The sequence below is a fragment of the Xenopus tropicalis genome, chromosome 2 (assembly GCF_000004195.4).
Source record: "Xenopus tropicalis strain Nigerian chromosome 2, UCB_Xtro_10.0, whole genome shotgun sequence".
Lineage (NCBI taxonomy): Eukaryota > Metazoa > Chordata > Amphibia > Anura > Pipidae > Xenopus > Xenopus tropicalis.
The window spans coordinates 137,266,103-137,283,657 of record NC_030678.2 but is presented as its reverse complement, the minus strand read 5'-3'; the positions used below and the strand labels follow the sequence as shown (position 1 = coordinate 137,283,657).

General features: G+C 40.0%; 1 protein-coding gene across 2 annotated transcripts; it reads right to left on the bottom strand.

Annotated features, from left to right (window-relative positions):
- Positions 1-2,555: 2,555 nt before the first annotated feature.
- Positions 2,556-17,419, bottom strand: cnpy2 (canopy FGF signaling regulator 2). 2 transcript variants are annotated; one of them, NM_001016251.2, is given in 6 exon segments: positions 2,556-3,199; positions 8,629-8,725; positions 13,057-13,254; positions 14,805-14,920; positions 15,108-15,220; positions 17,160-17,205. In NM_001016251.2, coding segments are annotated over 5 exon segments (555 nt in total). In that variant the 5' UTR covers positions 15,208-15,220; positions 17,160-17,205; the 3' UTR covers positions 2,556-3,155.
- Positions 17,420-17,555: the final 136 nt, after the last annotated feature.

Genomic DNA, 17,555 nt, shown 5'->3' with positions numbered 1-17,555 from the left:
TCCTATTTTACAGCTTGAATGGCTGCCCCCGTGGCTACACAGCAGCTTATTTATATAAACTATAGTACAGTTTCTGAAGCAAACACACCAGTTTTACCAGTGCAGGGCAACAGTACAGAATGTTTTAATTACTTTTATAAATTTTCACTCTTGGTGTTACTGTTCCTTTAAGATAGCAATTCCCTGCAGTTGTCATCTTTTAGAGGTAAAGGACTGTATACATTTCTCTTCTTTTCTGCAAAAACACATATAGTGTATTCCCCCCCCCCCCCCCCATCGCTGTATCTATTAAAAGGGACTATACATTCATGTTTAATATGTCTTTATTAAAACTAACTCACCTGACTACAAGGGATGTACAAATGTGCCCTAGGGGAAAGCAGCAAGAGAGAAACTCACAGCATGAATCTCCCTCCATTTTTTGTTTTGACAAAGGGTTGGAAACAGGTATTGGAGGGGGCTTTTCCTACCTTTTTCATTTGGTCTCAAACTCAGTATTGGCGTGTCTTGGCTGCTTTGGGGCAAGTATATCACTTCTAGGTGGTGACATTGTGAAAGTCAGTAAAGGAAATTACTGTAAGTTTAATAATATCCTCTTTTATGATCTTGTCTTATTCTTTCATAAACTGAACATTTAACTAGACTGAGCGAAAGTAAAAAAATCCAGTAAAAGAAGTTATGTGGTGAGAATAAAAAGTCTGTGTCACATGCTTTTTTTGTTATTAATTTTAGCTACAGATTGTAAAGCTTCTACGTGCCTTTCTGATAGGTCTATGAACAACGTATCCAGTACATTGAAGTAAAGTTAATGATTAAATCTACGGAGCTTTGGAATGCAATGGGGCAGGTTTAAATGTTTAATGGGCACATATTTCAATGTATGCTCATAGCTGATAAGAAAGCAATAGCTTCTTACTACACAGGCTGCAGTCTAATTTGGTAGCTGTCATTCCATTTTGTCAATGTCACATATTTACAGGTGACCTTTAAGAATATGGTTTGACTTTGCCACAACGCCCATTGATTTTTATAGAAACTTTTTACATTCGAGTTTTTTAATTGCAAAAAAACTTTAATTGAGAGAAAAATATCAAACTCTAATGTTTATAAATCACCCCTTTAGGGTGCGATTATAAAATTAAATTCTTGTTTGACACATTGGAGGGGACATACTTCAATATGATTGAAAGCATTCAAATGTTGTTCTGACCAGGAAAACTTTATACAAAGAGTTTACTTGCTCTATGTAAGTGTGGGTTTTTTTTTTTAAGGGTGCTCCAGTTTCCTCTTGTGGTCAACAACTTATAGTGCTAGATTAATTGGCTTCTGCTGAAACTGAAGAAGGGTGGTGGTTCTTTGCTTGAGAACAAGCAAGCTTCATTCTATGACTGGTTGCAAGTGGGTCTTAAAGGACAAAAAAAGGCAAAGTCACTTGGGGGTGCCAAAATGTTAGGCACCCCCAAGTTAGCCAACAGCCAAAGCAAATTCCTAAAGGAGGGGGGCAAGTGGGTTACTTGAGGAGAAGGAATCCTAACTGATTAAGGGGATGCTACAGCCTTACTACTAATTTTTGAAAGGCTGTTTACTGATTTTTGTGGAGGTTTACACAAATTAAAATAAATAATCTAAAGCTTATTGTACAGTGCTGCGGAATATGTTGGCGCTTTATAAATAAATGTTAATAATAATAATAAAGCAATGCTGTCCAACTGGCAGCTTAAGGACCCACTTTTTTGTAGCCCCTCCCATCTGTCTGGTTGCTGTGACTACTGCCAATTCTGGTTGCACCTTCTGTGGATACATTTTATTCAGTACATTGCCCCTCCATTTTATCTATAATGGTTATGCAAAAACAGAAAATTGTAGGTTTAACATCAAATGAAATATATATACTCCATCCATTCTGCTCCAGTTTACATTGTACATGTCTTTATAATAACAGAACTAACTACATTTGAAATTGTATTTGTACGTTTAAATGCAAAAGCCCCATTTTAAGGCTAATGTGCTACCAGGATTTTGCCAGTAGAAAATGTCATGCATGCATCTTCCCTTTCAGTATAAGGGAAACCAACTGCCAACGCTGGTACAGGCGATTTACAGCCTGAAATGAAGTGTGCTCCTGTATTAGTGCTGAAAGGTGGTTTCCTTATACTCAGCTGGGAGTGGTATGTTTCCATTCACAGAAATATACTGCCAGAGAAGCTGCCTGGTCTGACATAAATGTAAGAGAAGGGTCCACATTTTAACTTCTTGTGCTGCAAAGCAGGAAGTTTTCATTGTACTCTGAAACATTTTGCAGCTGAATAAAGTCAATGTTAAGGGAAAAGATGGGGAATGTTGGACATCTAAGACCCCTTTATCATTGCATACTTGTTACCCATGGCAAACTCAAGACAGCAAGAGATTATTCCTGACCACCCCAAACATTAGATGAGGGCAAGAAAAAAAAGGATTAAGGGTTCTGGAACCGGGGCAGTTACATGATAACATCCTTTTGGCTGGGTTCAGACATATGACCATGTTTTTGTCCAGAAAAAGTTGGAAGAAAACTATTTTATACAAAAGAAGCATGCACTTTTTATTTATAGCTACAGTCAGCCCTAATGTGTACCTAACAAAATAAGTTTTATGTATGTGACAGCAGCTAAGAAGGAGACACCATTTGCCTATGTTAGTGCAGAGCCCTTAAAAGTTCCACTCACAGGAAGCTTGAAATCAAATGAATAAAGAAAGAATATACCATATTTAGAAATAGGATACATTCACTTAATTTTCCTTTAAATCTACAGATTTCTATGTTTTTAAGAGGTATCGCTAAAAAATAACATTAAAAAATAGGAGAATTCTTTGTAGGAACTTCAAAGCTATTACTAATGTTATTTAAGGTTTCCAAAATTGGCTTTAAATAGTCACTCATCACTTAATACCTACCTCTTTTGTTTTTAAACTACAAATGGCAGTAATTGGAAATGGAAATCCTTATTCTTCAAGGAGCACAAACATCCACAAGTTGATGCAAAGTACTTTAGTTTTTTAATGTAAAAAATATATGAAATTGTTCAACATCCCTGTTCACATTAGATTCCTATTGTGTCCATTGTAAACATGTGAAGCCCTATGGTCCAAAAGAAAAGCATAAAGCCTACAGCAGGTCAGAGTTCATCGTGAGGTATATGCACTGCGTGGTCACATAAATCTGTAAGCAAAGAGAGGACCATCAAGTTATTAGTTTGTTGCAAATCCAATTATGTATTTAACCCATCCATCCCCCTTGACTGCCTGTGCATATCCCTGCACTGAATATATATGCTTTATCTTTATTCATTGCAATATTGTCATATTTTTTTAGGCAGACAAAAAAAAAAGTAGTTTTTGTGTTACTCACCTTTAAATCTTTAAATTTCTCCTCAATGGCTTGAGGTATAGCTGTGGACACTAGGAAAAAACAAAACTCCTCCCTCTTCAGCTATACCCCTGAATGCCTCTAGCCACAGGGTCAGTTTTGAATAACAAAGAGGTACCGTAAATTGAAACTACATACATGTAAGAAAGCACCAGGCAATAGGGCAGCAATGAGGATTCTACTTCTGAGGGAGAGAAGTCCTGTGTCCCCCAAGCCATTGAGGAGAAAGAGATGTGTGTAACACAAAATCTTCTTTTTTTCGCACACAGTAGCTTGGGGGACTCAGTAACAACGGGGACATACCAAAGCTGTCCCAGGAGAAAAAGGGTGGGCAGGAAAGTGGAGCCCAAATATCAAACTACAGCTGTCTGCAGAACCTTCCGACCCAAGCATGCGTCAGATATAGCAAGGGCATTAAATTTGTAGAATTTGGTGAATGAATAGAAGAACAAGAAGTGCTGACAGCTCTGGTGGAGTGAGCATGAGCATAGGTACAGCAACAGAGTCTCAGATGTTCTTTGTGTGGTGTACATAGTATTTGAGAGCAAATCCACATCCAATAAAGTAAATGTGACCTCCTTTGGATTTCTGGGCTTGGGGAAGAAGGACAGAACAATGATTTCCTGGTTGAGATGAAACTTGGAGATGACCTTGGGAAGAAATAAAGGCACAGTGCACAACAACTCTTTGTCCAGATGAAATATCAGGAAGGGAGACTTACATGATAGGACAATGAGTTAAAAATACCCCCCTGTCTGATGAAATGGCCATGAAAAGACCACATTCCAAGTAAGGCATTGCAGGGGTTGCTATAGGCTCCTGAAGTGCAGCCATGACAAGGCTGTGGTCCCATGGTGGACAGGGATGCTGGAATGGTGGAATGATGTATATTACTCCCTGAATGAAGGTCCGAACATGAGGAGTACTGCCAATCTTTTCTGAAAGAGAACTGAGTGGGTGGAAACCTGAGCTTTTAAGGAACCCAGTGTGAGACCCTAGTTGAGACCAAACTGGAGAAATTTCAGAATGTCCAGAAGGGAAAATTCATTGAAGGGATAGTTATGCCTATTGCACAAGTCTTGGTAGGACTTCCAGACCTTATGGTATGCCAACAGATATACAGGTGGTCGGTAAGGTCTTGGTAACCAAATCAGAGAAACCCCTCTTACGAAGGATCAAGGATTCAAGAGCAACACCATCAAATAAAAATCTCTAAGATTGGAATGATGGAAAGGGCCCTGTGAGTAAAGGTCCTGATGCAGAGGGAAATGCCATGGATCCTCCCAGGCCATGGACAAGAGATCAGAAAACCATGTCTGACGGGGCCAGAAAGGCGCAATGAGAATGGTCCTGACCTGTTCTCTCTTGATCTTTTTGATTACCCAAGGAAGCATCAGAAGGGGTGGGAAAACATAGGTAAGCTGGAAGAACCAGGGGGTGGCCGTGGCATCTATGGCCTCGGCCAGAAGGTCCCTGAAGCAAGCAAATAACCAAGGGACTTTGCGTTTTTGTCGGCTTTTGCGGTTTATGCCATGAGGTCTACCTCTGGGAGTCCCGAACACTACCACAGTGGCATTGCATTAAATTGAAATTCTGTTTTTTTTTTTAGCAGTTTCTGATATATTAGCACTTTGAGTGACCTCAAAGTGTGTGCTGTTAGTGGATCTGAGCCAAGGGAGCGGCAGGGAAGAAATAGAAGAAAGTAAGTGAACGCTTGGATCTGCTGCACTTTTACCAGTGGACAAAGATTTGCTGTGTTATGGTGTTGAATGTCATTCCAAAAAAGATCATGACATGACTGGGAACAAAAGATGACTTGGTCAGGTTGAGAGACCATCCAAGTTGTTGTAGAATCGACATGGCGAGTTAAACACTGTCATGAGTTTGTTGGTAGGAGGGAGCCTTTATGAGAAAGTTGTCTAGGTAGGGGGTGTTTGATATCCCCCTGGACCTGATGACCATTGAGGTGACCGCCATCACTTTTGTGAAGATGCAAAGGGCAGATGTGAGCCCAAAGAAAAGTGCTGCAAACAGGCAGTAAAAGTTCCGGTAGGCAAAGTGTTCCGGAGGGAATCTTTGGGAGCCCTGCTCATGAAGAATCAGGTGGAAAGGGTGGACTGCACTGCTCGGCTTACCCTGGCTGTGGCAAATATATGACACAGGGATGCACCACAGGCAGAGAAGGCCAAACGTAGGAAACCTAGTTTTTTTATCCATGGCATCTTTGAAGGAGGATGCATCTTATATGGATAGAGTGGTGGTTTTTTTTTTTTTGACTCAAAGTTGAAAGAGTGGTGGTTTTTGACAAGAGACTGGAGCATCCACTGCTGGTGGATTGGAATCCTGAGGGAACAGGCACAGGTGTTGGAAACGCTTATGACCCTGGAAGCACTTTTCAGGGTTATCTCATTCGGACTGGACAATGTTGTCCAGTTGGGAATAGGCTGGGAACATTATAGCCAGTTTCTTGTCTCCTGAAGAGAGATCTGGAGTCAGCTAATTCATCTACAAATTCCTTTAGGTCAGTGGTTCTCAACCTCGCGACCCTTTAATACAGTTCCTCATGTTTTGTTGACCCCCAACCATCGAAAAAATGTGTTTTCCGATGGTCTTAGGCGACCCCTGTGAAAGAGGGGTCGCAACCCACAGGTTAAAGGAGACATATCCTATAAAAATGATGAATATACCAGGGAATTATACTCCTCTAGATATAGAAGGATTGTGCTTAAAAAGTTGTGTTTCTGACTGATTTATTGAGAAATTCCACAAAACCCCCACTAGCCCCACCCATCTGTGCCACTTCCTGCTGGCTGAATTCTCTGGATGAGCTGGGGAGCCGGCGGCCCTCCATACCCTGCACTGTAGGATAGGAACCAATCAGCAGCTAGGCTGACCTGATAGGGAACTGAAGCCTCTCTGTGCTTGTGTGAGTGCAGGGCTGTGATTGGCTCTCCCCCTCCTACTGTGCTTCTGGCAGGGACCGTTAGGACACGCCCACTCTCCATTTCACACTGGAGGGAGAAGTGAGAGGATCTATAGGGAGCTCCAATAAAGGGGCCATTTTTACAGAGAGAATTTATTTTTAGCACAAAGTGAAACCAGCACCGGATATTATTCATAATTGCCTACAAAATTAGCGTTGCTCCCCATTTATCCAATATGTCTCCTTTAAGAGTCTGCAGTTAGTTAGTCTATTGCTTTAGAGGAGGCTTTAGAGATTTCCTCTCCTTCAGGGACTGAATCGTCAGACAGTTCTCCATTGCTCAGCGCTGGGCTGTGTCCATAACGGTGCAACATGTGCAAAGTTGGTCTTTATGGCACTGCTGGAAAAGAGTGTGCTATCAAGAGATATGGAGGGAGCGAGTATACCTCCCTGAAGTCAGTGAAGTGTGCACTCTCAATGCGCCCTGTGAAGAGAGAGAGAGAGAGCGCGATGTGATGTGGCGGGGAAGGCAAGAACAAGTATCCACCCTTAGGAAGGCATACGTCAGCCATTTAGGGCTGAATTGCACTTGGCGCCAAACTTTGTGCCGTGGGTGGGCAGAACTTCCAGCGTGTTAGACCGTGAAGTGTAAGAGGTATAGCTGAAGAGGTAGGAGTTTTGTTTTTTCCTAGTGTCCTCCTACAGGTGGAAGCTATACCCTATTGTTCCTGTGTCCCCTAAACTATTGTGTGAGAAATTGTTTTTAAAATGTATTAAAGCACAGCACCATCAGGAATGATGTGTTTCCTTTGCTTTGGACTTAAAGGTCAACTGCCTTAAGAAAAGCACACTTAATTTCTAACATGACACAGAGCTGCTGTGCTACTTTCTGCCATCTGAAGCCTTTATAAATAAATAAAGCCTTCCTCTTCCTTCAACTATTTTTGGGTTCTAAGGGCTGTTGTACACGAGGAGATTTGTTGCGCAGCGACCTATCTCTCGAAATGCCATCCCACTGTCTAGAATGTAAATCGCTGGTGGGATGGCATACACGGTGATTTGCCATAATCGGCGAAGTTGCCTTGAGAGGAAACTTCGGCGATTTCGGTGCCGGTTATGTCATCCCACCGAAGATTTACATTCTAGCTGGTGGGATGGCATATCGGGGAGATTAGTCACCCGCGACAAGGGAGATTTGTCGCGCGGCGACTAATCTCCCCGTCTGCCACGGCCCTAAATGTACACAATCAATGATTACAAAAGCAGTATTTAAAAGAGGTGTGTCTCTTTGCAGCTTGTGGAATTAACAGAAGCTTCTTTGCATGAGACAGGAAATTGGGCAATTCCAAGACATAAGGCAAGGGTGCTACTGAACCTCAATTAGCACATGCAAAATGTGAATCATGAATACGCAAACTGATATGTACAATCTGCTTCACAGACACAAAGGCTATGAGCATATATATCTGCTATGTCCTGCATAATATAGATGCATACATAACCTTAACAAGCAAAAAAGCCCCCACCAAAAATGGATGATAATTGTGACAATGATTAGCGAGGAATTAGGAACTGTAAGAAAAACAGCAAATGAAGTCAGTCAGTGCTTCAATACCTTTAGCAGTTGGGTTTCTACTTCTGGACAGAAATGGAACAGCTGATTGTCTGTGTCTGTACGACATCACTTTGTGACTGTCCTTTTCTGACACTATCCTAGATGCCAAACTGCTACATCCTGGAAACAGGACACTTGTCGGAAGGATTAAGTCAGTAGCAGAATCAGGGGCTGGGGTATGACTGCGCCAGGGCATGCCCCTCAAGGGGGCAAGGAGAAAGGACTCTGGGGATGTGGCATGCTGCAAACTGTGATATCAGTAAGGAGTCTGGAGGGCGGTGCAGTAGGGGTTTGCCCCCAGGCTCGTATAATTCCATTTTTGGGTAAAGCAAAGAGTGGAAAGTTCTTCGCTCTGCAGCCAAGTTCCTACCTCCTGGCACGAGTTTTACTAAGGTTTCTTGTCTCTCAAGAACATAAAGAAATTGTGTTAAGCACCCTAGGCATATAAGCTCTCTAGCTCTGTCTATGATGAAATACTAAATAGCATATTGTATTAAGCCAATGTGTAATTGGCAACTACATAAAGGCCTTCATAAGCAACATGTACATATTTTGTATTATAAAATAATTCCATGTTAAAACAGTAATTATCCTTCTAAAATTATACACAAGTCCTTTACACAGTATATCAATAAACCAGCCCTTATATCTGGGTATAAACCTTTAGAATAAATTGGCAGTTACCTGTACGTTTGCTACACAATTTGTCTTTTACATTTTCTCTTTCATGAGAGAAAAATTCAATCAGTTCATCCTCATATTCCTCCACAATACGTTCACACTGTAATACAGGAAAAAATAATCTTAATAGGAAAAGAGAAAACACATTTGCCAGGCATTACACTTGTGACAAAGTAAATCAATGGGTTCTATCAAATGAAACAAAGAATACAACGTTACCTACTGTGAATAGACTTTCTTTACCTTAAAAGTGAGGATTTTCAACATTAGTTTAGGTGTATGATTTACAATACAGGTATGGGACCTGTTATCCAGAATGCTGGGGACTTGGGGTTTTTCATAAGTTGAGTCACCATGCCTTTCGTCTTCTAAAGCATAATTTAAAGATTAAAAAAACCTTAAAGGACCTGTCAACCCCAAAAATTATTTTTTGCCTAATAAAAGAAAACATAATTCTCAGCAACTTTCCAATGTGAATTTATTAAAAAATGTAGTGCTTTAAAAGTTATTTGCAAATGTAGTTACTATTCAAAGAAGCATTTTCCGAACTCCTGGTTGTTGCAAGTGCCAGGCTCCTCCAGCAAGACAGGTCTGTCAGGCTGCTGACATTGTTTCAAATGCCAGAGCCACTAGGGCAGAGAATAGGAAAGGACTGAAAAACACTACTTCTCATAGCAATTATATATATATGTATATACGTTGTAAAAAAAATAGCGGCACTCGGATAATTGCAAAAAAGTATATTAAAAAAATGAATCACATCACATATGCGATGTTTCAGGCAAATCACATACCCTTTATTGGCTTGATAAAGGGCATGTGTTTTGCCTGAAACGTTGCATTTGTGACGTGATTCATTTTTTTAATACACTTTTTTGCAATTATCCGAGTGCCGCCATTTTTTCTACAACGTCTATGATAATGGGATGATACGGCGTCCTGCGGTGGCTGAGCACCGGGATACACGCTAAAGGAGTGCGGTAACGTTCCTTGCACAAGAGATTATATATATATATATATATACACACAAATAAGTAAAAAACCATTACAGATATGTAATGAATGTATATTGCAAAGTTGCTTAGAATTATGTTTTCCTTAATTAGGCAAAAAATTATATTTTTTGTTGACTTTTCCTTCCAAAGGATTGTTTTGCCTCCAATAAGAATTAATTATGTCTTAGTTGAAATCAAGTTCATGTTATTGCTTTAGTGAAAAAGGAAATCATTTTAAAAAATTAAATTATTTGAATAAAATGGAGTCTATGGGAGATGGACTTCCTGTAATTTGGAGCTTTCTGGATAACAGGTTTCTAGATAATGTATACCATACCTGTAGTGTTAATCTAGGACTGCAAATGAGTGCAACAACCAACTACAAGTCAGGCAGAATATATGCCAGTTACATAACAAAAATACTATTTCTTGGGATATGACTTTTACTCAGTTTCTAAAGGACAAATATGTGCAGTGTGGAGCAGTTCAATTGATGCTAACTGAAAGCATTACTGGTTTTAACTAACCAAATAATCAAGGAATATGTCCTGTCCTGTTAACCTGTTATTTGGTTTTATGTGGAAACAGTAATATTCAGCTCAAGTTCTAGCAGCCAGACTTTAACACATCTCCCCAGACTCTATTGAACTTCCTAGCATAACTCACAGGTAAATTAACATCAACACAGAGTGTTAACAAATACCCAACAATCACCAAGGGATTGGATCCAGGGTCATGACTTCTATTGATTCTGTAAAAGCATCTGATTCTGTTCAATGAGAATACCTCTGGGAAGTCCTTAATGTGGTTTGGGGATACAAATTATTATCTGAGTCAAGGTGCTCTATAAGAGAATGTCAATAACTGCTATGGTTAATGGGATCATCTTTACACCCTTCCTTTTGTTTAGGGTGACAAAACAACACTCTCAGCCATTTTATTTAGAGAATACCCACATGTTAGGGACCTCACATATAGCACTACAGTTGATCTTTGCTGATTATCTCAAAATTTCCCCAACACTTCTTTAAAATTAAACCACATTTTCCTACCTTGTAACAAAACTGAGTGCCATGACTGGAATTTCCAAATTTTTACTTATACTATCAAGCCTCCCAGATTAGCTACTGTCACTAGTGTATTCTTCCAAACTAATATAAACTCAATACCTTGCTATGAACTTAAGTTATGATTATCATTGAAAGTTTCCACAACTACATTATGCGCCCCTAACAGAGCACCACCCCATCCATCCTCCTTCACCAATCTCTTCTCCAGGCGAACTCCTATCACCCATTTCCACAGCATCCTGGTGAACTTGACCTCTGCAATTTATTTACATTTTCTGTCTAAGTGATGTAACAGCTGGCCTGATACAGGTTTGGGTTGCTGCCTGCGCATCATGATAAGGTTCAGATACAGATTGCTTAATACAAGCAAGAGCTCACAGTAACTTTTAACTGTAAACTGCAGCTGGTCTCCCCATGCAAACCTATTTATTGGTGGGACAGTGTGGCGCCAAGCCCACTCCATCTGACATCATAGAACAGGGGTGGGCAAACTACAGCCTGCGGGCCACGTCCAGCCAATTGGTCTTTTTAATCCGGGCCGCCGACTTCGCAAGTCTCATCATGCGAGACTTGCCGTCTGGGGACTGACGAGCGAAACGGAGTAACGCTGGCCTGGCCCGTCAATGTGGCCCCTGAGCCAAAAAGTTTTCCCACCCCTGTCATAGAAGGTGGGTTGTCGTGGGTATAAAAGCTCCTTCTTAAGTCCAGTATGGGTTGGCTGTCTATTGAGGACCCAGTTTTAACCTGTTCATATATGGGCTATAGTGATTCACAAGTTGACAAATATTTAGCCCACATTTTACCCTAACCCCACTCTTCCAACCCCAAACCATGCTAACCTGATGCTCTATCATTACAAATATACCCACCCCTATTTATATCACCAGAGGGGGCAGGACAGAAGGAAAGGGAACTGGAGCAAAATGTTGGTGATGTAGTGCCATAAAGAGAGTCTGGCCCAGACTCTGGCCTCGACACCTCCACAATGACTCGGTAGCTGATTGGTTGTCACATTTTATGCTTCTTGTCACATGAACATAGGTATTGAATAATGTATATGGAAATAATCTCATTTGATGGAACTATCTGCGATAGAGATAAATTATTTAAAACTTTAAGTTGTAATTACTGTATGCAGTTGTTTGGCTGGCGTTCGTTTAACTTTCAGGACAGGGAAGTTTGGCAGAGTTCAAACATAAATTTACTCTCCAGATGGGACAAAGTTTTTCCACTATAAAGCTGTCCAGTTGCTGACAGTTCAGGCTAAATGGTGCCCAATGGCCCTTTTAAGAAGTGTCCAGCAGATCTAGGGTATGCTGTTAGTAGGTGTAATCATGATGAATCATTTGAAAAATTTAAGGGGGAGCAAGATGTAAGAATTCATCCAGCAGCTTAGAGGTAGATAAGGTACTAAAAGATATTGCTGCTACTGTTTCTTTAAATCAGGGGTCCCCAACCTTTCTTACTCATGAGCCACAGTCAAATGTAAAAAGACTTGGAGAGCAACACAAGCATCATAAAAGTTAATGGAGGTGACAAATAAGGGCTAAGATTGGCTATTAGGGAGCCTCTATGCACACTATCAGCTTACAGGAGGCTTTATTTGGTAGTAAATCTTGTTTTTATTCAACCAAAACTTGCCCCCAAGTCAGGAATTCAAAAATAACTACCTGGTTTGGGGCCACTGAGAGCAACATCCAAGGGGTTGGGGAGCAACATGTTACTCACGAGCCACTGGTTGGGGATCACTACTGAGCTCCAACTTTCCCCAGTAGTTGCTTATGTCACTTTTTAACAGATAAAAAGGTGGCTTTGCAAAGGTTATCTGGCTAGGGTAATAAACTGCCTTCTCTCCCTCCCACAAATGGTGAAAAGAAAACAATGACAGTTGCACTGTTCAGTGCAGCAAATAAAAATAATAAATATTTCAAAATGAAAACAACAGGCAGAAAATACAGCCCTGTTCTTTCAAGTTATGTTGATACAGATGTATACTGCACCTTTAAAATATGAGTAGGCAAACTCGAGTAAAGGCAGCAATACACAGCGCAGCCTTTGTGCCACAGATGACAAATTGCACTGATCAGTTGGTTAAACTAATGTAATGTAGCAGATGTGAGCAGAACAGAAGTGCAGGAGCTGGGCACTGGTGTACCAGATTATTTTTTTTGACCGATCAACTAAATTGCCTCTAGTGGTGTCCATGCATGCTGCACTAATCAGGCAATAAGGCCTAAACCACCCAACTGTATTGGCAAAAGTCACTATAACTGACAGCCTATATCATCTTAACAGAGATACAAAATATTTTCTCTGCTCAGCACTGCACTGGGTATAGACCAGTTTTTAACAAATGTTTCACTTACAGTAAACTTCAAGTTTGATGTCACTTCTATGTCAATGTTGGTCCCAGATGCATCCATTTTTTTGCCATCGCGAGACACAACGCGAACATAAATTTTGCGGTCCGTTGATGGGTCTATTTTCTCCCCATACTCTGTCATTTTCTCACATATTTGTTCAAGTACTTCCATCAGATGTGCTTCTGACCTTGCATACGGTACCTTTAGGAACAACAATAAGTGCACCCAGTATTTATAAATAATCTATATATTATCCTTCAGAGTATACAGAACACAACAAAACAATACAAAATGTGAAAAAGGGCCTTACTGGTAATCGTTTACAACCAGAATTAGCCAAGCAGTCTCTTCTTGAGTGGGTAAGCTTGTATAGGGGTCGAGTAATATTTCAAGGGCCTTTTGCACAGGGGAGATAGATAATCTCCAAATAAGTACTATTACCTTTCTAGAATTAAGAAAAAGCCTCTAGAATTAATTAGGGTAAAAGCCTCAGGAGAATACATTGCAAAAGAACAAATCTTAGTAATAATGTATCAAACAAACTGATAATTTTTGAACACAATGAATACCAAATTTTTTTTTGCAAAAGATTGTTTGAATAAAGAATGAGAACCCTAATTTTCATACTATAAATGAGAATAAAAATGAAATAAAAAAGTTGCCTCCAGTTGTACATTGCTTCAAAAACACTTGATATTACAAGGGTTTGGCTTTGATGTGGCTAGGCAGTCAGGATGCAGCTAAACATGAAGCTTGCAATAAGGGCTGGGATTCAATTCCCAAACTGAATTTTGGATATGATGCATCCCTACTCAGACAAATGTGAAAAAGGCAAGGTAAAAACTCCTCCAGGAATAGCTGATAATTGAATATTCACTGAAGATTAAATGGTCCCCAACCTTTTTAACCTGAGCCACATTCAAATGTACAACCCATTGGGTAGCAACAAAAGCATGAAAATAAGTTCCTAGGTGTGTTAAATATGGGCTATAATTGGTTATTGGGTTTTTATGCCTCCAAAACTTGCTCTCAAGTCAGGAATTCAAAAATAAGTACCTGCTTTGAGGCCACTGGGAGCAAATCTGAAGGGGTGGGTGAGCAACATGTTGCTCCCGAGCCACTAGTTGTGGATCACTGGTCTACAAGATAACATCTTATATCACTTTTTGGAAAAAATCCACAAAAAATAAACAACTGTTTGTTAAAGGGGACCTGTCACCTTGAGAAATAATTCAACATCCTTTTTAATCATGTTACTTGAGCATCTGTCATTTAATTCAAAATCACAGCAAGGGGGCAGACACCATTTTGTGGACAATAAGACATGACATGCTTTGTATTATCCCAAAATCTTGTCTATGCACAAGAATAGGGGCCCTGATGCTAATGCCCATTCACAGGATACACAATTATAGTCTGTGAGGAGGGCAGGGGAATGTGAGGAGGGCAGTGATGCATTGAATGGAAAATAATTTGCTGCCCTGTCTATATGCCTGAGGCATAAAGGTGGGGGCAAGCAATATATGATTGACAACTCTGATTTTCAAAAAAGTTTTTAACATGTTTGGGTTTTAATCAATAAAATGTCATGTTTCATTTGCAAAGGACTTTTATTATAGAGCTTTTTATGTGTGGGTGACAGGTCCCCTTTAATATAGGACTTTTTTTGAAAAAAAGTTTTCTGCATAGCAGGTTTTCCAGATTACTGAACTTTACTACAAATTAGCTCATATTTCTTACAAGGTCATTACCTCAATAACTGACTGAGTGCCATCTGGGTTTATACGAAAAGATCCTTTTTGGATTGTCTTTTTGGGATCCACCTGTGATATTTCCCACTCCAGCTCATCAACAAGAGCACGGCAAGCTGACAAAAGAGAAAAAAAAACAAACATGCTTTTATTTCAGATAAATAAATGGCACTTGGGTTACTAAACTACAGAAAGTTCACAAGTACCTGTATAATAATATCAGTAAGAACAATGTAAGATTTATATTTAAGATAACAATATTTAGGAATGGTTAGGGTTAGTGTAGTTCAAAACTTAATTTACCTCCACAATGTACATCTTGGCCCCTCCTAGCACAGGCATAGCCAACAAGAGCAACCAATGCAATCGGGAGTAAAAGGCAGCTGAATGTTCGGGAAGTCATTGTAACACTCTCCCTAGAAGACAGTGCATATATAATGTAACACATATCAAGATCTTTAAAAGTCTGCTATTCAACAGTCACTTGTGACACTTTATCTAATTTACATTTTTATCTAACTTTTATACCATCTTGCACCTATTACATTCACAGTTATATTTTCCAGCACAGAGCCATTTTGCTTTGGTATATGCCCTTTGTTTAAACCAGTAGCCATACTAGCTTCATTTCAGAATGAAATGTTAAACCTGGTCTTGCACTTTAATAGATAGGAAAAAACAAAGGGATGCATTGTGAAGCAGGCATAGCGTTATAGCATTTTAGGGATGCACCGAATCCACGATTCGCTTTGGTATTATTTGGCCTTTAACGACAGTGTTTGGATTTGGCCGAATCAAATCAGAATTAGCATATGCTAATTAGGATTTTAGAGGTTTAATTTAACCCTTCCAAATCTTAATTAGCATATGCTTATTCAGATTCAGTCCAGTATTTGTCTGAACCCGAAAAACTGGGTTCAGTGCATCCATATAGCATATAAACTGGGTATTTTAATAATAGAAAATTGTATACATGCAGGATTCCCAATAAATTTTCAGGCTGTATACATTCAAAATATACTCTGGCAGTTTAAGTACAATGAAGTCACTACCCTATGGCATTTTTCATATCTAGGATTGCCAGTCCAAAACTGGGGTCCCCCACACAGTGAAAAGCCCCATATCCATCTATTCTTTATGTAAAGACAGCCATACATTAATAAACAGACTAGCTGACAAGGTTGCCAAACAAGTGTATCTTTACTGGATTTGGTCACCCAATTGCTGACCCAAATTGGGCCAGTCTGCCTGTGCAGACAGTAGCTATTGGGCAGGTTCGGAAATCTATCAGGTGGGGACCACATGGACATGTGGCTTATGTAGTTCCTACATGCTGTTTGTAAGCTGTGGAGAAGTTGTTACAATTTGTAACATCAATGCTTTAGTCCCTCCTCCCCTGCCAGGATTTCAAATGATGAAGAACTGTTTTGCAGCTTGATTTCAGCGTATAAAATAGTATTTATTCATACTTTTTTGAAGGAACATAAAACAGTGATAAGAATAATAGGAGCTTCTGTGTTTTATATTGGGCACTTAACAAATTTTGGTTCCAAAGCTGGAGTTCCCCCTTTAAAAAACAGTTTTCAAGAGTACCCTTTGCTGAAAAAAGAAGAGCTGTATTTAGGTCTAGCACTGCCCTAGGCAATGGAGCTCAGCCTAGCCTGGCCTGGCCTTTACTAACAGGGATGATGGTATATAAAAAAACCTGAGGGTATCACTACAAAAACGGTATGGTTTATCAGTCTGTTAAATGGGATCCCCAGCCAAAAGTGGTTCTTGCATACAAACGTAATTCCAAGAAACTTTCCATTAAAAACGTCAGTGGTTTTAAAGTTATTTGAAAATATAATTGTAGCATTTCTGTATCACTTTCTACACTGAAACAATGTAACAACAGGTCATTCCTCCAAAGCTGTTAATCAGCTGGCTTCTGCAACATCGCTACACCAGTCAGAAGCAGCAGGGCAGAGAACATGAACAGCCAGATACCAATCAAAGAACATTTAAAAAGGTTCCTGAATGTATATATTGACATATATAGGAACATTGCTATAATTACATATATTAAGTGATGCAGATCCCCGTTTAATCGGTATTTAATATAGGTTTTGACATGTGTAAGTTTATAGTTAATGACCCCCAGGTAAGTAAAGAAGCCATGAACTTGAGGCAGGAGTGGAGCCCCCAGAGTAAGGCTGATGATGGCAGGATGTAGGGAAAGCTGTATGGTCTCATCCTGTGCTGCTTGTTTCCGCTAAACCCTTCCTCTCCTACACCCGTACATTCCATAACAACTAAACCATTAGCCAAATGCCTTCTATCCATAATATCAGCCCGCTAGCTTGTTATCATTACCTGCGATCAGCCCGCTTAGGCAGCTCCAACCAATGTAAGAACCCGAGGCCCCCACTCTGGGCCGCTTCGTACCTTGCCTGTGTGAGCGTTACATAGCTAAAGCACAGAAATTCCACACATCATATTTGACATTTTTCTAAGCATAGTCTTTCTTTGCGAATAAGATAATAGACCTCTTTTGGGCTGTCTTTAGAGATGATTTAAACACAAACAGGCATATAATGGGCAGCTAAACCCGGTTTCAATTGTTGCGTGGCGAGTTTTCCACGTGTGCTACAATAGGGAGTGGCTACAAATGCCAACTATGAATTCACTCATTTGACAGCGTGACGTGATGCTAACTTTAGGAGAGCCGGCCTACCAGGAAGCGGCTTCATTGACAATCGTATTTCGCCA

What these genes read in the sequence shown, in the direction of transcription:
- cnpy2 (XM_031895967.1), bottom strand. Translation starts at nt 15,207, where the DNA reads ATGACTTCCCGAACATTCAGCTGCCTTTTACTCCCGATTGCATTGGTT. An exon ending in CCAAGATGTACATTGTGGAG is followed by an intron (nt 14,921 to 15,107) that starts GTAAATTAAGTT and finishes CTCTTTTGTCAG; the next exon opens with CTTGCCGTGCTCTTGTTGAT. An exon ending in CATCAAACTTGAAGTTTACT is followed by an intron (nt 8,726 to 13,056) that starts GTAAGTGAAACA and finishes CCTGTATTACAG; the next exon opens with TGTGAACGTATTGTGGAGGA.